This window comes from Ammospiza nelsoni, chromosome 8 (genome assembly GCF_027579445.1).
Source record: "Ammospiza nelsoni isolate bAmmNel1 chromosome 8, bAmmNel1.pri, whole genome shotgun sequence".
Lineage (NCBI taxonomy): Eukaryota > Metazoa > Chordata > Aves > Passeriformes > Passerellidae > Ammospiza > Ammospiza nelsoni.
Genome location: NC_080640.1, coordinates 18116067 through 18133468, shown reverse-complemented (window position 1 = coordinate 18133468; position 17402 = coordinate 18116067). Strand labels below are relative to the sequence as shown.

The 17402-nt window shown below is 38.3% G+C and overlaps 1 protein-coding gene across 1 annotated transcript in view; it reads right to left on the bottom strand.

Moving 5' to 3' along the window:
- FRMPD2 (FERM and PDZ domain containing 2) overlaps positions 1–17402 on the bottom strand; it is a 62090-nt gene that overhangs the window by 23666 nt on the left and 21022 nt on the right. The window contains exons 13-29 of the mRNA XM_059477654.1: positions 16964–17116; positions 15440–15625; positions 14397–14553; positions 13381–13591; positions 12437–12540; positions 11362–11460; positions 10177–10284; positions 9941–10057; positions 9239–9471; positions 8580–8684; positions 7530–7623; positions 6979–7064; positions 6644–6791; positions 5494–5708; positions 4572–4670; positions 3021–3385; positions 331–616 (exon numbers count right to left, since the gene is read on the bottom strand). Of these exons, the coding sequence (XP_059333637.1) occupies positions 331–616; positions 3021–3385; positions 4572–4670; positions 5494–5708; positions 6644–6791; positions 6979–7064; positions 7530–7623; positions 8580–8684; positions 9239–9471; positions 9941–10057; positions 10177–10284; positions 11362–11460; positions 12437–12540; positions 13381–13591; positions 14397–14553; positions 15440–15625; positions 16964–17116 (2766 nt within the window). The remainder of the gene's footprint in view (positions 1–330; positions 617–3020; positions 3386–4571; positions 4671–5493; positions 5709–6643; positions 6792–6978; positions 7065–7529; positions 7624–8579; positions 8685–9238; positions 9472–9940; positions 10058–10176; positions 10285–11361; positions 11461–12436; positions 12541–13380; positions 13592–14396; positions 14554–15439; positions 15626–16963; positions 17117–17402) is intronic.

Genomic DNA, 17402 nt, shown 5'->3' with positions numbered 1-17402 from the left:
ATTAATTTTAGAAGCTACTAGACAGCTTTTAGGTCTTTGTACACTGAGAATAATAATGCAGAATTTTGGAAAGTTGGAGAAATAGTAAGATGTCAAGAAAAAAGAAATAGCCTTAAGGCAAATGGTTAAGAATTCTGGAGAGCTGGGCATAGGGAGAGGTCTGCTTTATTTGAAGATTGCGAATATTCAGGAAAGTAAAAAAAGAAAAAAAAAGTCATGTGAAAATAGCATAGAAAATGGGTTAAAATTATTGTTTAAGACTGAAACATTCTTAAAATTGTTTCTTTCCCTTGTATTCTACCAGTCAGTCATTTGGTGCCCATCACATACCTGAATGCACTCTTCATTTTCTTCCTTCTCTTCCTCGGGTTCCTCCAAGTCTTCCCATTCATTGTCACTGTCATGTGTCTCTCTGGCAGGCAGGGATGGTGATGAGGGACCACAGACACGTGGCTGTGGGGTTGCAGAGACTGTCTTGGAGCTTCCTCCTCGTGGAAGGGAGGTCACAGACATTGAGCTGACAGTGAGATACTCTTCATCAATAGGGGTTAGAGAGAGAGTTTCAGGCATACATTTTGTGTTCAATAGGTCATCATGACTCTTATTAAATACGTGGCTGGAAAATAAAAAGATTGCAGTGCTGGGGTTTTCCTCCATATGCTTTATTAGATGGCCACTGAAAAGTCTACTGTTTATGCATTACCTTATTTTCATTTTAACTGAATTACTAGTTTTGGTGTTGAATTGCTCTCTGAATCCTCCAATGGTAGTACAAAAGCAAATAAGTAATCAATATTTTGCAAAGCTGCTTGAAAGATTAAAAAGCTTCCATTATTTACCTTTGCAAAATCTTGCGCTCCTAATTTTTTAAGGCATTAATTAGTACTTTGGTTGCTTCTCAAAAAGAATAATTGGACAAAGCCCAGACCATTAATTATTTAATCTTCCATAAACAAATTAATTAACTTTTCTGGTAAGCAGTATGGACATTAAAATACCCCTACAATTTTTATGTTTCCTTTCTGGGAAAAGGAATGCCCACCACATTTCTGGCTTCTACAGGTCTTTCCTGGGTAACTGGGCACAGACCAGAAACATGAAATATGAAGTGGTTCCTGTTTCTTCTTAAAAAGAAGTCCATACTCCTCTTTATAAGCTTGCCTTTATTCTTATGCTTAACTTGAAGCAAATGAGTTGTCTGAAAACCACCAATGGACTTATTAAATTAATTGAATTAAAATTATTATTGATTCTGTTCCACTATATTGCAGACAAAGTATTCAGCACTTCTGATGTTCAAGCCCAAACTGTAATCACAAATGCTGTGTTTAATAGTTTTGACTGTTCTCCTTCATGAGCCTGAGTAGACATCTCTGGCATTGTCTCCCAAAAATTTACCATTAAAGCTCATAAAAATGCTAGAAACACGTTTTTTTTTTTATAATATGTTTTCTTCATATCAATCCTTATTGAAATATTGCTAAACATTCATTCATTTTAAAAACACCTAAAATGGCATATTCACATCTATGTCAGCCAGGATGTTTGCTCTTTGATAGAAGTGAACTGTCCATCGTCTCCTAATCAAACATAGACAACTAAAATTAAAATAAATTCCATGTCCTGTATGAAATCACAGAAGATCTCTGTAAAACTCTTATCAGAAAATGTATACATTTGCATGAAATATTTTGAGTAATCTGGAGAAATTTCTTCATTAATCAAAAGGAAGTCCTTTATTAATGCCTATTTCCTTCTGGGGATTTTGTGTGGTTTTAGCTGGAAGGATTTAAATTGAGATTGTATTTAAAATATTCTTTAAAATGCATGGCATCCTAAACTTCTCTGGCTTCCTTTTAAAAATGCAAAAGCTGATACTAGATGATACTGAAAATGTATCAAACAAAAACATTTATTTCAGAACTTCCTTTTTGGAAAGAATCCAAAATTTTTCTTGGAATTGGTATTTTCCCACAATAAACTTAGTTTCATTGAATCTGTATTATCTCTTGGCAAATATGTTTGCTGCAGACATATTTCTGCTGATTTTACTCTCAGAAGTACAGAAGCAGAAAATTTAGCAGGAGCTTCATTCATGAATTGAGTGAAGCTTCTGCACTTGACAAAGAGAAGCTAAAATTATGAGCTGCCACTCTGATCCCACTTGGCTTGCAGTGCCAGGTAGTGCTGTCATTTCCCAGAGACAACTGTCTGGGGCTGTGCTTGATGAGAGTCAAAAGTAACAAAATCATTTCAAGTGACTGTATGGGGATATAAAAATTAGATTCTCAATAAAATTACTAAAGCTGTAAGTTAAAGGCCTCTAGAAGACATTCAATTTGTCTTTGTATCAATCCTTTGTGTTCTGATAATTTCTACTTTTTTGCACTGGCAAAGATGATGAAAATGGAATGGATTGTCTCCTGTGTGACAGGGTCTGATATACCCAAAGGAGTGTAAAAGGAGACTGAGTCCATTTGCACTATATTATATTGTATAACTCCTCTGGCTCGGGTTCTATTGGCTTCTGAAGGCCAGAAAACATAAAATAACCCTTTTTTTCCCTCCTTCATCACAGTTTCTCTTCTGAGGTGTTTTTATTTCCTATGAAAAAATTTGAAATTAAGAGCTCGCAGGATAAGAAAAAAATTTGATGCCTATTTAAGTCAACTCTGAAAAAAAATGAAAGAAAAAGATCATATAATCAATAAAAGTATTTGTTTCCTGTTGAGGTGAACAGGTATCTTTCCACTGATTTCAAATGGCAACCACCTTCAGCTGAGCAGCATAAATGATTACAATGGTGCAGAACTCTCAATGCAGACTTATGCAAAATTCTAATAAGATGACAGTAAATAGGGAAAGCAGATTAGGTGAGTCAGAATCAGATAATAAAACAAAATCTTTAGTAATCAGGAGTGATTAGAAGCAGAGAGCCCTGTACTTAAACCTAAGCAATTACCTTTCAAAGTCCTAAGAGTCAAAGGAAAGGCTGGAGAACAGGTTTTGGTATTCCCTACCTTTTGGCCTGCCCAAACTCACATGGTGAGTAGCAGTTCTGCTTCACTTCCTCCTCTAGAGAGTGGAAGACTTCAGAACTGGAAGCTTCTTGATGAATCTTCCAAAGATGCTTATAGAAACTTTCTCTGGAAGTTGGGAGTTTCTGTATGGGTTTCTCTTGAAACTCAGCTTCCTGCTCTTCGTAAGCTGAGCTGTCATCCTCAGGAGGCTCACTGAAATCTTCTCCCACTGGAGAATCAAGGCAGTCTTCGAGGTCTGGAGAGGTGCTACTTCCATCACTGGTAGATTGATCCATGCTGTTTCCTGCCCCTGTGCTGCTTGGCATTTCTGCCACAAAGTCCTTAATTGGAGATGGTGCTGGAGTCTATTAAAAAACCAGAAAAGTTAGTGTAACTCCTTTATAATCTCCCATCATTTTCCTTCAAGAGCAAAATATTTTGAAAAGGCAATATTAACGAGCTTCTGAATGGGAAAATACCAAATGGTAGCTGGGAGGAAGGAGAAAAAAAAGAAGGTACTCTCTAACCAAATAATAATTTTGTCTTAATGCTTACTTTTCCCATTCTACAAGAATTCCAATCAAAACGACTCCACCAGGTCACTTTTCCTAATGAATTATTTGCTAGAGGTTATTTTTTAATGTGTCTGTTCATATCATGCCTCAATGTTGTGTCTGTATTCTCTTCATTCCATGGAAGGAGTTTCCAGACTTGACTCCCATGCGACTGACCATAGAAATCAGCCAAGGGCACGCTGTAGCAGAGCAGCAGGAGTCAGTTTGATATCTGGAGATGGTTGTGACTGTCACTTCTGTCTGCCTGCGGGTGCTATAAATCCTAGTGGGATGGCAACCATCGGTGGGCCATTCTGAATGGAGCAAGAGTAGTGCTAATGCATTTTCCTTATAAGAGTACTGTCCATGAGGTGTCTTCAAGAAGCAGGAGTAATGATGCTAGCACATCTAATGGCTATATTTTAGTCTCTGCAGTGTCTATGGTTTGGGGGTATTTTTTGTTTGTTTGTGTTTTGGTTTTCCCCCTGCAGATTCTGCTAACTATCAATAAGAACCTGAATAACTAGTTAAAACTATTATTAGTTATTATTATAACTATTAGCTATTATTATAACTATTAGTTATTATTATAACTTCATTAAGAGATAGTCTGGATAGGAAAAGTTCTTTATTTTCTTCTCACTTTGGGGAGTTAAAATAGCTGCATTTTAGAATATCTGTAGTTTCTGGCTGAGGATCTGGTAGAGCATTTTTAGAAGCCCCACTAGAAGACCTGCTTGGGTACGTGCTGTTTCACTCCAAAGATAGTACAGCAACTTAACTAGGATAAATATGTTTAATGTCTGCCAGATTTGTATTATTTTGGTTGCTAAGAAACTATAAATTGAACTTCGCGGGCTGAGTTGAAACCAGGAAAGAAATGGAATTGAGGGCCTCGGAGAAAAGGGAAAGTTGCCTTGTTCAAGACTGGATAGAAAATGTAGTAGTGTCTTTGCAGGTTTACAGAAGCAAGTTTCTGTCAGAAGCTTTGCCTTACCAGGGCAATCGGCTCTATTTCTGGAAGAACACCTTTTGGTGGTCTGCAAAGTAGCAGTGTAACTTCTCGAGGAGCTCCTCTTAACAAGTGCAGGACATCCTAAACAGAAAGAAGAAATGTTATATTTCTGATGGGACAGAGTAAATCTTACCTGTCATTTTACCAACTGAGATGGAGAAAATTTGTATAGTGAATGCTATATTTCTCTCATACCAGAGGTATGAGGGCCAACATTCACGACTGAAGGATTGTCATACAAATGGACCATAGTTTATAGGTGAACATGTATCTAAAGTCAGTCCTATTTACAAACTTGCACTTTGCCATCATGCACATAGATTTAGGTTGATTCATTTTCTTTTCTTGAAGAAAACAGAATTTTCAGGAAAATTCATTCAAACCACATGTGGTAGTAACATCTTTTGTTAATTATTTCAGCATAGCTCCCCAAACTGTTGTATTCCAACAAAGAAAAATAAATCTATTTAATTTCTTTACTGAGCATAGAATTTCTCATTCCAGGTTAAAAACTTACACAGGACTTACCAATCTTGGTAGAAATTTGAATCTGGGGCATTATATTTAGCATGACATTACAAAGCACAAATGACCACAGGGTAAAATTGTTCCAATCATGCATAAAAGCAACAAAGATTCCAACTAATTAACAACTGGTGTGCATCTAACAATAGAATTCATACATTAATGGTAGAAACTTAGAAATTAAATAGCAGATGAAATTCACTGTCAGAATTCATTTAGAACGGAAATTCTACGTAGGAGTTCTAGAGAAGAATCCTACACAGAAATCGGATTAATTGTATGCAAATTCTGCCTCCCTCTGGTGATAATTAAGTTTAAATGCATTGTCCTTATTAACCTGTTACCCAGATGGAGCCCCAATAATAACACTTCCTGCTACCTGATACAGGAGCCCTTTGAGAGGTTTCCCATTCACAGCTAAAATGACATCTCCAACTTCAATTTCTCCATTCTCTTCCGCTGGCTGCCCTGGAAACAGTCTTTTGATCCTGACAATAGCTCCTCCAAGGTGTTCACAAGCATCTCCTTCCATCTGCAGAACACTAAATCCAAGGCCTCCAGAATTCTTGGTTAATTTCACTTCAAATGTGTTATCTGCTCAAATCAGAGATTGGGAAAAAAGTGGGAACCATGGCATATGTACCCCCTGAGGAGCCAATATAAACTATACTCTCAAAAGACTTTTTACCTGTGTGCTGCAGGGGTAGATCTACTAATAATAAAGTCAAAAGAAGGTTTGGGTGTTCCTTTATCTTATGTAAGTCTTTGAAATCTCACAGTCAGAATAGGGAGAACTGGAATCTATTCCACCACGTGCTCACAGTCTGGTACCAGTCCATAAAGGGAAAAGCTTTTTGTACCAACACAAAGAGATTCACATGCTATCTTTTTATGATATTCTTCTGTAAGTGTTGCATAGATTTTACTCTTCTGTAGTTAGTTCAGGCCTTTCCCAAACACCATGCTTGTAGCTGAATTCCAGTGGAGTAACTGCCCCATGGAAAAGTATGGTTCAGGCTTGGTGCTTATGAGACAACCTTCAGTTAATGATACAGCATTTATTTGTTGGGTAAATTCTGTGTAAGTGATCTCTAAATCTTGTGCTTTTGAGAAATTAAGTGGTGAGTCTCCAGTTCCCTCCAGCTTCATCACTGTCAGAGCATCATCAGCTGTGCTGGTGAGGCTCTCCCTGGGTAACAGCCTGGCCACATCCACACAGCTGCTTCCTGCCCGAGACTGCTGTGGGGTACAGACAGTGTGTCCCTTGCCAGCCCAGTCTCACAAAGGCTGAGAGATACAGTAGTGATGACTAGGGTAAATTCAGCTATATCTAGCCTCTATAACTCCATGAACATTAGAAATATATTTTTCAGAATTGATTTTTGATTATGTCATTAATATTGAATATTATAATTCTATTCAGTGTACGGTTTTCCTTCCAACCCAAAGAAATTTCATAGAATTATTTTCATTCATTCCTTTCCTGTACATCGTAGGAAGTCACCCTGAGTTCCTTCTTTATCACTTACCATCTGTCAAAAAGCAGCAGTCCTTGGTGCCATCTGTGAGGGATGTTGCCACAGAAACAACTGCACATTGGTCCTCCTTTCTGTCATTAGCAGTCTGACAAGGCTCTGTGAATTGGTAGTTTCCCCTTTCTAGAACCAGTCTGGCAATCTAAAACAGTGATAAACAGGTTCCAGTTACACAGGACACAGTGGGTCCTAAGCCTTTTTTCCTTTTCTGTTTAGAGGAATAGGGTTGGAGCAGAGGGAGGGATGGTTCTTTTGGCCAAGATTGGCTACTGTGCTTCATACCAGTTTAGTGTACTGTGTATCTTATTGATCTCTGCTCTTGCACAAACCTGGCCAGATTTCTTAAGGTGCTCCACAGCCTGTTTGTGGGTGATGCCACAGAGGCTGATGCCATCTACTTCCAGCAGACGATCACCTGAGGTAAAAAAAAAAAGAACATCCAGTTGCTTTGATGTTCAGGTTCAGAGGGTGTAAACCTTGAGGCTGCCCACGTTACAATAGGTCTTCTTTCTTACATGTGTCAAATTAATATTAATTCATAGGAAAGCAATACTGCTTGCTGCACAGCACTCTATAACCAGCAGCTCAAGCATTCCAGGGTATTCTGTAAGTAAATGCAGTGATAGCATCTGGTTAGCACAGTAACAATGATGTCAGAGTCACTAGCCTGATGGCAGCCACAGAAGGTAACTCTACAGTGTTGGTGTGAGGCTTCTGTTTTTTCAGTGGGATTCCTACATGTAGTACAGAGACAGGCTGAGGAATGATGGACCATATCTTACACTTTACAGTTGTAGCACCTCCAATCCCAAATGTGTTCCATTGTTCACACTAACAGTGAACTCACTGCAGCCCAGGGTTTTATTGCCAGACATGTTACCTATCTTTATTTGTCCATCCTTATCTGCTGGTCCCCTGGGAATAATTGACTTCACATATATCCCACCATGACGCACACTGGTGTTAATTCCACCCTGCAAAACATGCCCACAGATTAGAGTCTTCATATATTCTTCCTGTGGTAAACATCAAAGCAACTTACACATGCATTGCAAAGTAACTGCTACAGGAATTGCTTTCTTCTTTAAATACTGGGGAAAAGGGAAAGAGGAAATTACTTCAAACCCCATTACTCTAAAACCTCATCTGGTTGTAATGTACTTCCATAGGCAGTAATCTTATTTTCTCAGGAAAATGCAATGTATTTCAATGTGACTACATAAAACTCTTTACTAAATGTTCATAAATTTCTCCCTATGCTCACATAAAATGGTCTTGCATCTTTCAGTTATTCTCTAACTCAGCTTCTAAGCTGTGCAATATCCATTCTTCAATTACTAATCTTTTGGACAATATATTAAGCATGGATCTGAACTTGAACACTCAGAGAAATTTCAAATTAACCTAAGAATCATGTTCTGTCCATCTACATCCCCTGGCCAAATTCAGATGAAAAAGATGGCCCTTAATTTCTTCTGCAGACAATGAAATGGCTGTTGCTTTACATTCCATTTCAGCAAGGACTGTAGAGACATCTCAGCCTGGAGGGGTAAATTCAAATTAAATAGCTAGGACAAGGACTTGTTATCCAAATGTGGCAGATATTTCTTCTCTAGTCCCCCCGACCTTCTCTAGTCCTCCCTGACCAAACTCTGCTTTCAGTGGTAGGTTTTGTTCTCACATCAAGTCAGGACAAAAAGGGTTTGTACTGCCACGTGCTTTATGCCAGGACACTTCTTTCCCAGATGGTGTGGGTGAGAACCAGGCAATGAGCAGAGACAGTACTTCATGCCTTCTGTGTCAATCAGTGGACACTTAGGTTCACAATGTGCCATGCTAACAGTTTCTGTTATCAGCCTATCTTCTCCTGTCTTTGTTCTCAGTCAGGTAACAATTTGACAGACAATTAAAGATTAACAGTGACACTTGCAGTCACACTGATTCCAAAAGTCCCATCTTCTTTAAGAAGCTCCACCGTGTAGACTTCCTTTGAGTTGGTTTCTGATGGAGATGGTAAGTGGGAAGAATCAGCTGCCTGTCTCAAAAATAAAAACTTTAATGAGATTACAGCATCTTGGTTTAGAAAGAAAGGGGGGAGGGGAATGAATTAAAAAAAATGAAGAGAGCATTTCCAGAAGATGTAAAAGGTTTGATCCTGCTGTCACTGTAAACCTGGAGCGATAGCATTTATATCTGATATTATTGGAAGCTTAAGCTAATGCTACTCAAAATGCAATCGTCTAAATGCACATAACCCGAGTATATATAGGGAGGATGTCTAGAAGTAGGAAATTAGACATGGCATGTTCTGGGACTGGTTTGAAAACTTAAAAGACTGCAAGAATATAATCAAAATTTTGTCCCTCCACTGGAAAAGGAAGGAGAATTTTTAAAACATTTTGTAGAACAGTTTCCCCATTTATTCACATACTTTAGATATGTCCATCATTTTGACATTTCCAATGTAATTTATTTCAAGGTTTTCTATCTCCTTTCCTTCACAATGACTTTCCCTTCTACATGTATCTGGTATGTTGTGTGTTGTGTGCTGGGTGTAACATTACTGAGCAGCATCAAAATCTCAGTTACCTCTATATCCAGGCTATTAGCTGAAGGAGCTGGAATCCTAGGGCTCAGTTTTGATGCTAAATTCCAAGGGAGAGTCTTCTCAAGTTCTGTATTTGTGTCCTGTTCTTTGGGGAGAGCTGTATGACAATCCTGAATCTTTTTTCTCCCACTGTCTACACAAGAGATCTCAGATCCACTAGTGCTGTTTCCTCTTGATAGATTCTTTTCTTCATTTAATCCTTCTTCATACATGTCTGTAAAGCCATACCAAAATAAAATATCGTTAAATGCAAGTAGCAAGTAAACTTGAAGAAAAATATTATTATAACCCAGCACAAGGGGACAAAGTAGCTACTTATTTCAACTGATTGTGAAATCAGATCTGTAAAATGAGTTAGTCAATGTAAAATGGAGCACTGCTATTGTACATGTTCAGAAATGTGTTTGCTTCCTCACTGCAGAGGACTATGCCTCTCTGTCAGTGAAAGAAATGCCAAAATTCCTGTAGTCTTCAGCGAGGCAGCCCATAATAGATTTTTTCACACTGATGTAGCAGAGACCTGCTACATGGTACCTACCAGAAGTCAACTATTTTAGTGTATGGTTTTTCTAACTGGCAGTCAGTAGCAGGAATGTAGTACTACATCCCAGTGCCCATTAGAGATGAGTGTCCTGAGTTAACCATTAGCATCCCAGAGCCAGCAGAGGCCTTTGCCTTTATACCTTTGGGTTGAGAGATGATGAGCTCCACTTCATCAGGAGAGTTCTGTATGATTTTAACTGCAGTATTAAATGAAACACCCTCCAGACTGATATTATTCACAGAGATGAGTCGTCCTCCTTAAGAAAAAAAAGATAAAAGCAAGAGAAAGCACATCTAAATAAGGAAATAAATCCAGAGAAGCTAACTTTAAACTATGCAAGTATTTTAATTCTAATTAAAAAGTGCAGAAAATGACCTGGTTTGATATTTCCAGCTCGGTCTGCAGGTCCCCCAGGGATAATTGAAGCGATAAAGATACCGAGGTCTAATTTTCCTACATTTTCTCCTCCAATAATTACAAAACCTGCAAAAACGAGATAGCATGAGAATGCAAACACTGGCAGTATTAAAAAAGATGAATCTTAGGAGCACAAAAGGCTCTTACTCCAGTGGCATACCTTTTGTACATGATCTGAAGGATGGGGAGCTTTGATTTACGGGGCATCAAGGTCTTGACTTGGGAGAGCTTTAAACTTACATTATAATTAAAGTGTGCTGGTGACTTTGATCACTACTTAGATATGATTTCCCAATAATAACGTTTTCCTGGCTCAGTACTTCTAGAGACTCTAACTACTGTATTTCATGAGTCATGAACTAGGTGGACCTGCAGCATTTAACACCTGCAGGAGGGAAATGGTATAAAAGCTCATGAGATAAATTTGAACGTCATTCTGCATCATGCAAACAGGAAACCTGAGGAGGGCCATGAAAGAGATCTAAGAAAATGAAATCTATTGTTCACTAGTTCAGTTTCACTATCCTAACTCTGACTATTGAAATATATTCTTCTCACTTCTGTAATAGTTGAATTTGGGATTAGGATGTTACACACAGACCTGCACCATTTATAAATTTGATTTTTAATTGTATTAATGGTCATTTGTAAAACATGATGGTCTGAACTTCTGAAGTCATCCACAAGAACTCGATACAGTGTGATTAATGTATTATATAACAAAAATATTATCCAGATAATAATCCAAAAGTTGGGAAACATTTATGCAAAGTTGGTGTAAATATTTTACACTCTCACAGGCACCACCTGTAAGGTCTAAGATAAATAAAATGAGTACATGTGTATTTCAGATACAAAACTAAAACCGTGGTTTTCTCAATCTACTCTTAGCACTTGGTTCCTTTGGTCTCTGTGGCCTTATTTAATCCTCTGAAAATGTCATGGTCTTGATTTTTGTTCTTAGTCCTTTTCAGTCCTGGAAATTCTGAGTCCTTCACAAAGATTGGTACTCTTACTCTATAAGAAGAATAAATGGACTAAAGGATTTTACAGTCTTGCCCAGCCTGAGTTAGCAAGCATCAGTGTTAGCACCGGGACCTGATAGTCCCAGTAACAAACAAAACATTTATGTTCCTTACTTACCAAATCCATTCTTAGGGTCACGTTTTAGGCTGACACATATGATTTCTCTTTCTAGACCACTTAGCAAAACTTCCTTTTGGGTGGCTGGTGATCCAGGTGCTGCAGAAACAAAACAGCTAGAATAAATGTAGATTAATGCTAGGAGACAGCATGCTGGGAATATTCATGTAGTATGCAAAACTAAGGCTTCAAAATTAATATATGTTTTATCCTTGACTTCAACATTACTGTTACTTTGAATCAATCTAATTCTGGAAGGAAGCTCAAACAAGTGTTCAGAAGTTTTCATTCTTTCTAAAAAACTTTACAGAGCTGTGCGACTTTGTCCTACAATGTTCCTTTCTGGGACAATATATGTTTTTCTGCAATGTTTTTATTAAGATTAGAATATTTAAAGAGTCAAGCATGTAGTGCCCATTGAACCTGAGGGTGATTTGGACACAAAATCTCCTGTGGGCTCTAGCCTTAGGCCCTGTGGGACCTGAAGGTGCAATCCAACCAACACTGATTGCAACGGTGACTACTTAACATTGGGCAACTGCCACAGTGTGTTTATAGTAGTGTTCTAATTTTTAAATAGACTAACCAGATAAGCATAACTTCATGTTCCATAGATTGGCTCCCCATGTGCCTGCAGTCTGGCTTCTGATAGAAAATTAGATATTCAGTCCTTAGTATCATGCAAGTGCAAGAGCAGAGTAAAGACCTGGAGCCTATGCTGCCTCATGCATTATTTATTGAGTTGTAGATCTCAGTTTTGAACCAAACAATGACCTCTGAGCACAGGGATATTGTACCATGCAAGAGTCTCTGGGTATACTGAACTACGTCTCTGTAGAGCATTAGGCACCATTATAGAATCATTTTACCACCAAGTCCCTTACCACTGAACCTGATGCAAAGTGGGACTTAAGGGGAAGAAAACAGCTTGTCTTGCTAAACTCTGGACTAATTTCCAGGATTAGAAGGAAAAAAAGATAGTCTTTAATCTGTAAGTAAAATACATGTTGGTCTCCTTCTATTTAAACAATAAACGTGGAAGGGTACTGTCTCTCTTTATGATTAATATACTCACCACTGATAGTGTTCTGAGTTGAATGGATAGAGAGAAAATCATAACTCCTTTGCTTTCCATTCAAATTGATGTGCATTTCTGACTGGGATAGCCCTGATAGAGACCTGCAGGGCAGGAAAGGAAGACTGTTACAATAAAAAAATCAGCAGTGGTATTTGTCAGAGCCGAATTGGGAATGCACAGGTTTATAGCCTTTCAATGAGTATTCTGATTTCTGGGACATATTTCATTTTAGGGGAGAAGTGGTTTATCCTTGCCAGCATTTACTTCCAAATAACAACTGCCATTAGACCACTCATCATGACTGATTCCTCCTGTGTTTTGCTCTGAGCTGACAGCATGTATCAGGAAAACACAGCATAGCTTCCCCATCATTCATTTAGTCCATTTAGACAAAACCATGTCTGAAAGTTTTTCTGGTAGTTCATGTTCTCCTCGACTCTATTCTAACTCTTAGTGCTCTAAAAGGCACTAGAATTCATCTTGAGGCTGTGCAGCTATAGTAACCACCTACACAGGTGAATGCACCAAAAGAAAGAGGAGAAGTTCTTGAACTGTTCCCTATGAATTGCACATTTGGACATGGAGGAATCAACTAAGTAATGATCTCTGCATTCCTGCTCAAAACCAGCTCCTGATGGTTTTTTAATTCACATACCATAATTTCCAGTGAAGATACAGACATTGAAGATTTTACCTTTATTCTTCCTCATTTTTATACTTCCTCATAACCCAATAAATGGTTTATTCTTGAGTCTGGTACAAATTTAAATGTCATTCTTTTTCAAGTTGTTCTCTCTTAGTCTATTAACTTCGTGCCTGCATTTGCAGTACTGCTGGCACCATGGAGCCCCAGACCTTTTGGTGTGACCACAGTAAGAACTTTAAAAAAAATAGTTTATGCCTGAGTCTTACACATGTTCAGAGAGAAAAGGCAAACCTACCTGCCAAGGTTGCTTTTGTGTCTAGTCCTATTGTTGGTTTCCACGCTGAGGTTATCACAAGATTTGCTCATCATCCCAGCAGAAAGGTTTTCCAGGTTTGCGCCATAGAGCACATTCTCTGAGCGAGACAGTCTCTGAATAAGGGCAAGGTGTTCATGCTGAGCTGCATACGCAGAATTCGATTTGTCTATTTCCACAAATTTACTGTCCTCTGAATGAGAAGCAAGAGAAGGGAAGCAAAGATAAATCCACTGATATTATTGCATTTTTTAAGCTTAAAGTAAATTTAAATGTTTTGAATATGCCAGGAAAAAATTACAGCTATATTGGTTCTTTTATCCTTTATATTACAGATATATTTGTTCTTTTATCCTTAAGGATACCTAGGCCTTGGAGTGAGTAGAAGGAGTTTTCTTTCATAAAAAGCATATGCTGCATTTAGGTTTAATTTCTGTGAATTATACTACAAATGCATTTTCCACAAAGACAGGTGAAATGTACAACCCTATATAATTTAAACCTGAATATTTCTGTGAAGTGTATTTTGTAAATGATTGGTGTATAAGAAACATCTGTCTTTCAGAGTCTGAATTATCCAGGTTGGTAGTTTCTCATCCTTCACAGGCCTTCCACTCCAGCATATTTATATCTGGGAAGATAGGAACTCTAGGAACATGTGCTCTCCAAAGTTCAGAGAGACACCAAGGAACTGAGTCGTTTGCACAAGTGAAGTCAAATGGGGACCATCTTGGTGGTAACACTTGCTGTCCAGTTTTCTATCTTTCTGTGAAATCTACTACTTGCTTAATGATGTCTGGACTCTGCTATATAAAAATCTGTCCTCTCAAAAGATTTCATTTTTCTGAAACAAGGCGGTGATGAAGAAGATATTCATTGGGTAGGCTTGAGAGGGGACTTGGAGGATGGAGAGACAGCAGGAAATTGGAGACACATTGAAAAATAAAACAAAAACTCGGCTTGATACAGACTAGCACAAACATAGGCTTAAAATGTACCTGATGAGGTTTGACGAAGTTGCCTAGAATTCATCTGTGCATTGAATTTGTGCTGGGCAGAGCAGAGGTCCAGTAGGTATTTACATGTCTTTGCTGTATCAGTAATGAAGGTGTGTTTCTTACCACTGAAACTGCTTTCAATCATGAATTTTTTTCTCTGAAGAGGATAAAAAAGCACAGGTTGCTTTATATATCAGTCATTACACTGAGGCACTGACAGTTCATTTATATAATCTTGTTGGTTTGTTCAGTTGTATTTATGCCTGACTGCATCCCTTTTGTTCTCAGTAAATGACTGTTGTAAATTCAGCACTTGTAAGCCAGGTGTCTGTCATTGGGATCAGAACTCTTCTATGTCAAAAGTCAAGAACCTTAGGACATCGAATGCAGTGATAGCAGGTTGCTAAAAATGAAAAATTTGGCCCTACAGATGTTAAAATTATTAAACAAATTTAATATGAGAAGGAACATATCTTCAAGGGGGAGAAGGACCATTTTTGGAGAGCAAACAAGCTGGGAAATGTGTGATCCAGTTTGACACCTAAACTGTACAACAGTACATTGATATACCTCTAATGTCAAAATCCCATTTAGAAATGGGTCACAGTCTTATCACCAATACTCATTTGTTAACAGTCTTCAATATACTAAGAGATGAGGGTGGGAATAATGAGATCTGGAAAGTGGAAGACATCATCCCATGACCTGATGTAGGCATAAAAACAGAAGAAAAGAGCAGTAAAGACAAGAGAGGAATGGATATGGAACATGCTGTGGAGAGATTTGGCATAGTCTCTGTAATAGTCAGCACCAGATTATTCAATTTTATAGTAATTTGTCTTTGGCCTTGGCATAAATACTGCAGAACTATACTTCACAAAGAACTCAGTATGTTCATATGCACATCCAGATCCAGCTTTGATTTTAAACTCTTTTCAGAAAGGACTCGCCCATACAGAGTGAATCTAATTCTTGTTCTGAATGCAATTAATTTATCAAAGCAACAGGAAGGCAGTAAAGAGATTCAGTTAGTTCCAACTCACATGAGCTGAAATTCTCTCTGTTTCACGCCACTGAAATCTTAAACTGGCAATTCTTGTGTGATTTTTGTTCTCATAGACGATGATGCCTTTGGCACAGATTCCCAGGATGATGTCCCCTTCTGTCCCTTTCTTCTCTTGGGACACACGATAGAATAACACTCCATATTCAGGAAGCTGCTGAGTCACCTTTAGAGAAAAAGTGCTTTTACCATGCCTTACTCAGAAAGATTCATGGGAAGAAAGGTAGATAGAGGAGAAAATGCTTCTGAGTGTCTGAGGAGCCAGTGTCTGCCCCTGCCATCTAACCATGCAGGGGATATTCTGAGAAACTCACCCAGAGGTTCTGGGTGTTCATGTTTGTCTTTCTACCTCCTGTACTTGGCCACAAAAGTGTTAAAATGTGACTCAGACACATTACAGAACTATGGAATATGACTGGGATTTACTGTCTGATCTGCAGACCAATGTGAGTTTATCCTAAAAACCCTACATTTTCTTTCTGGGAAGCTAATGTACAATCCTCAAATGACTTTTCAATTGTGAACAGAGCTTTTCAGTGACCAAAATAAAACACTTTAAGAAGATCTGTTTTCTCAGAAAGTAACCAAAGTACAAATGTTCAGGTCCTGAAAACTGGGGCATCTATAATCACTAGATGAATCTGGGTTTTAATTTTTAATCCCTTTCATATTTGGAATTTACATGTTCTTGCCATGGGGTCTGTCTTTCTTACTTTCTATGATGAGTTGGCTCCTTCTACAGATTTATTCATTGAAACAGATACTAACAAAGCTGCTTTTTCTTCATGGGATTTGCCACACATGATGGGACTGTCATTAAGGCTAAGCTTCTATCTATTTCTTCAATTGCACTGACAGTGTTAGATGAGGAACTAATATAATTAAATAGCAACTAAACTAAGATGATGCTATAAATACCAGCATGGGGCACTGCAGCAAAATGACTACTGGTATTTATCCATTATCTAATCCCTGATATTTTTCATTTGATGGAAAGCAAAGAGGTTTGGGGAGAAAGAGAAACTAGCAGGAAAAAAGTGAAATCCCACATCATCATGACACTTTAGAGCCCTAGAGAAATAGTCAAGTGAGAAAATACTTCAGATAATTCCTTCCTCCCTTCCAGGGCTCACAGATACTTTTAAACAAACAATTGCTACATGTTTAGGAAGTGGCTGAACAGCTGCTGTAATTTCAGAAGTCAAAAAAGTGCTTATTCTCATGTTTTATAATCTTCTGGAGCCCAGACATGTTGGTAACATGCCAAAAATTTACATCAAACCTTAGAATGCTGCAAATACACCAAAACGTGCTATAAAAACTCTCAGTGATAAGTGACACTATCTACAGCAGAATGAAATTCTGAGGTTTTTGTTGACTATTCAAATTTTTTCACCATATCTAAAATCCACTGTGTCAGGCAAGAAGAAAATAGACAACGTTAAATAGAGAGGGGCTTTCTGCCTCAAAATTAATAAATAGTGTTTGAGGTATGGCAAGTTACCTTTAAAAACTCCAGTTCAGCTTCATCCTCAAATAGGGAGCGATTCATGCGATGTAATTTAGCAAGCTCTCGCTGTACGTATGCCAGGGTCATTTTCTCTATTCGACTGGCTGGGACGTAGTCTTCAACACGAAAATAGCTCTTCCCATGCATCTGGGGGAGAAAAAATTGAAAAAACAAAAAGATAGGAGCCTTTTGTTCTTTCTTGACTTTTCTTGTTCATTGCATTTCATTTCCGGGGTGAACCATATGCAGAAGTCACCCTGCTGCCATTTCCCAAAGGAAAGTGGGAACAGCATGTGGTGCCCTGACAGCCAAATTGCCTCTTGCCCCTGTGCTCAGGCAGATGCTAAAACTTCTTTGGGCAGAGGGGAGAAAGGAGCTGGGCCTGCAGGTGTGTCCTGCTCTTAGAGCTGACAGCTACAGCTGCATCAGTACA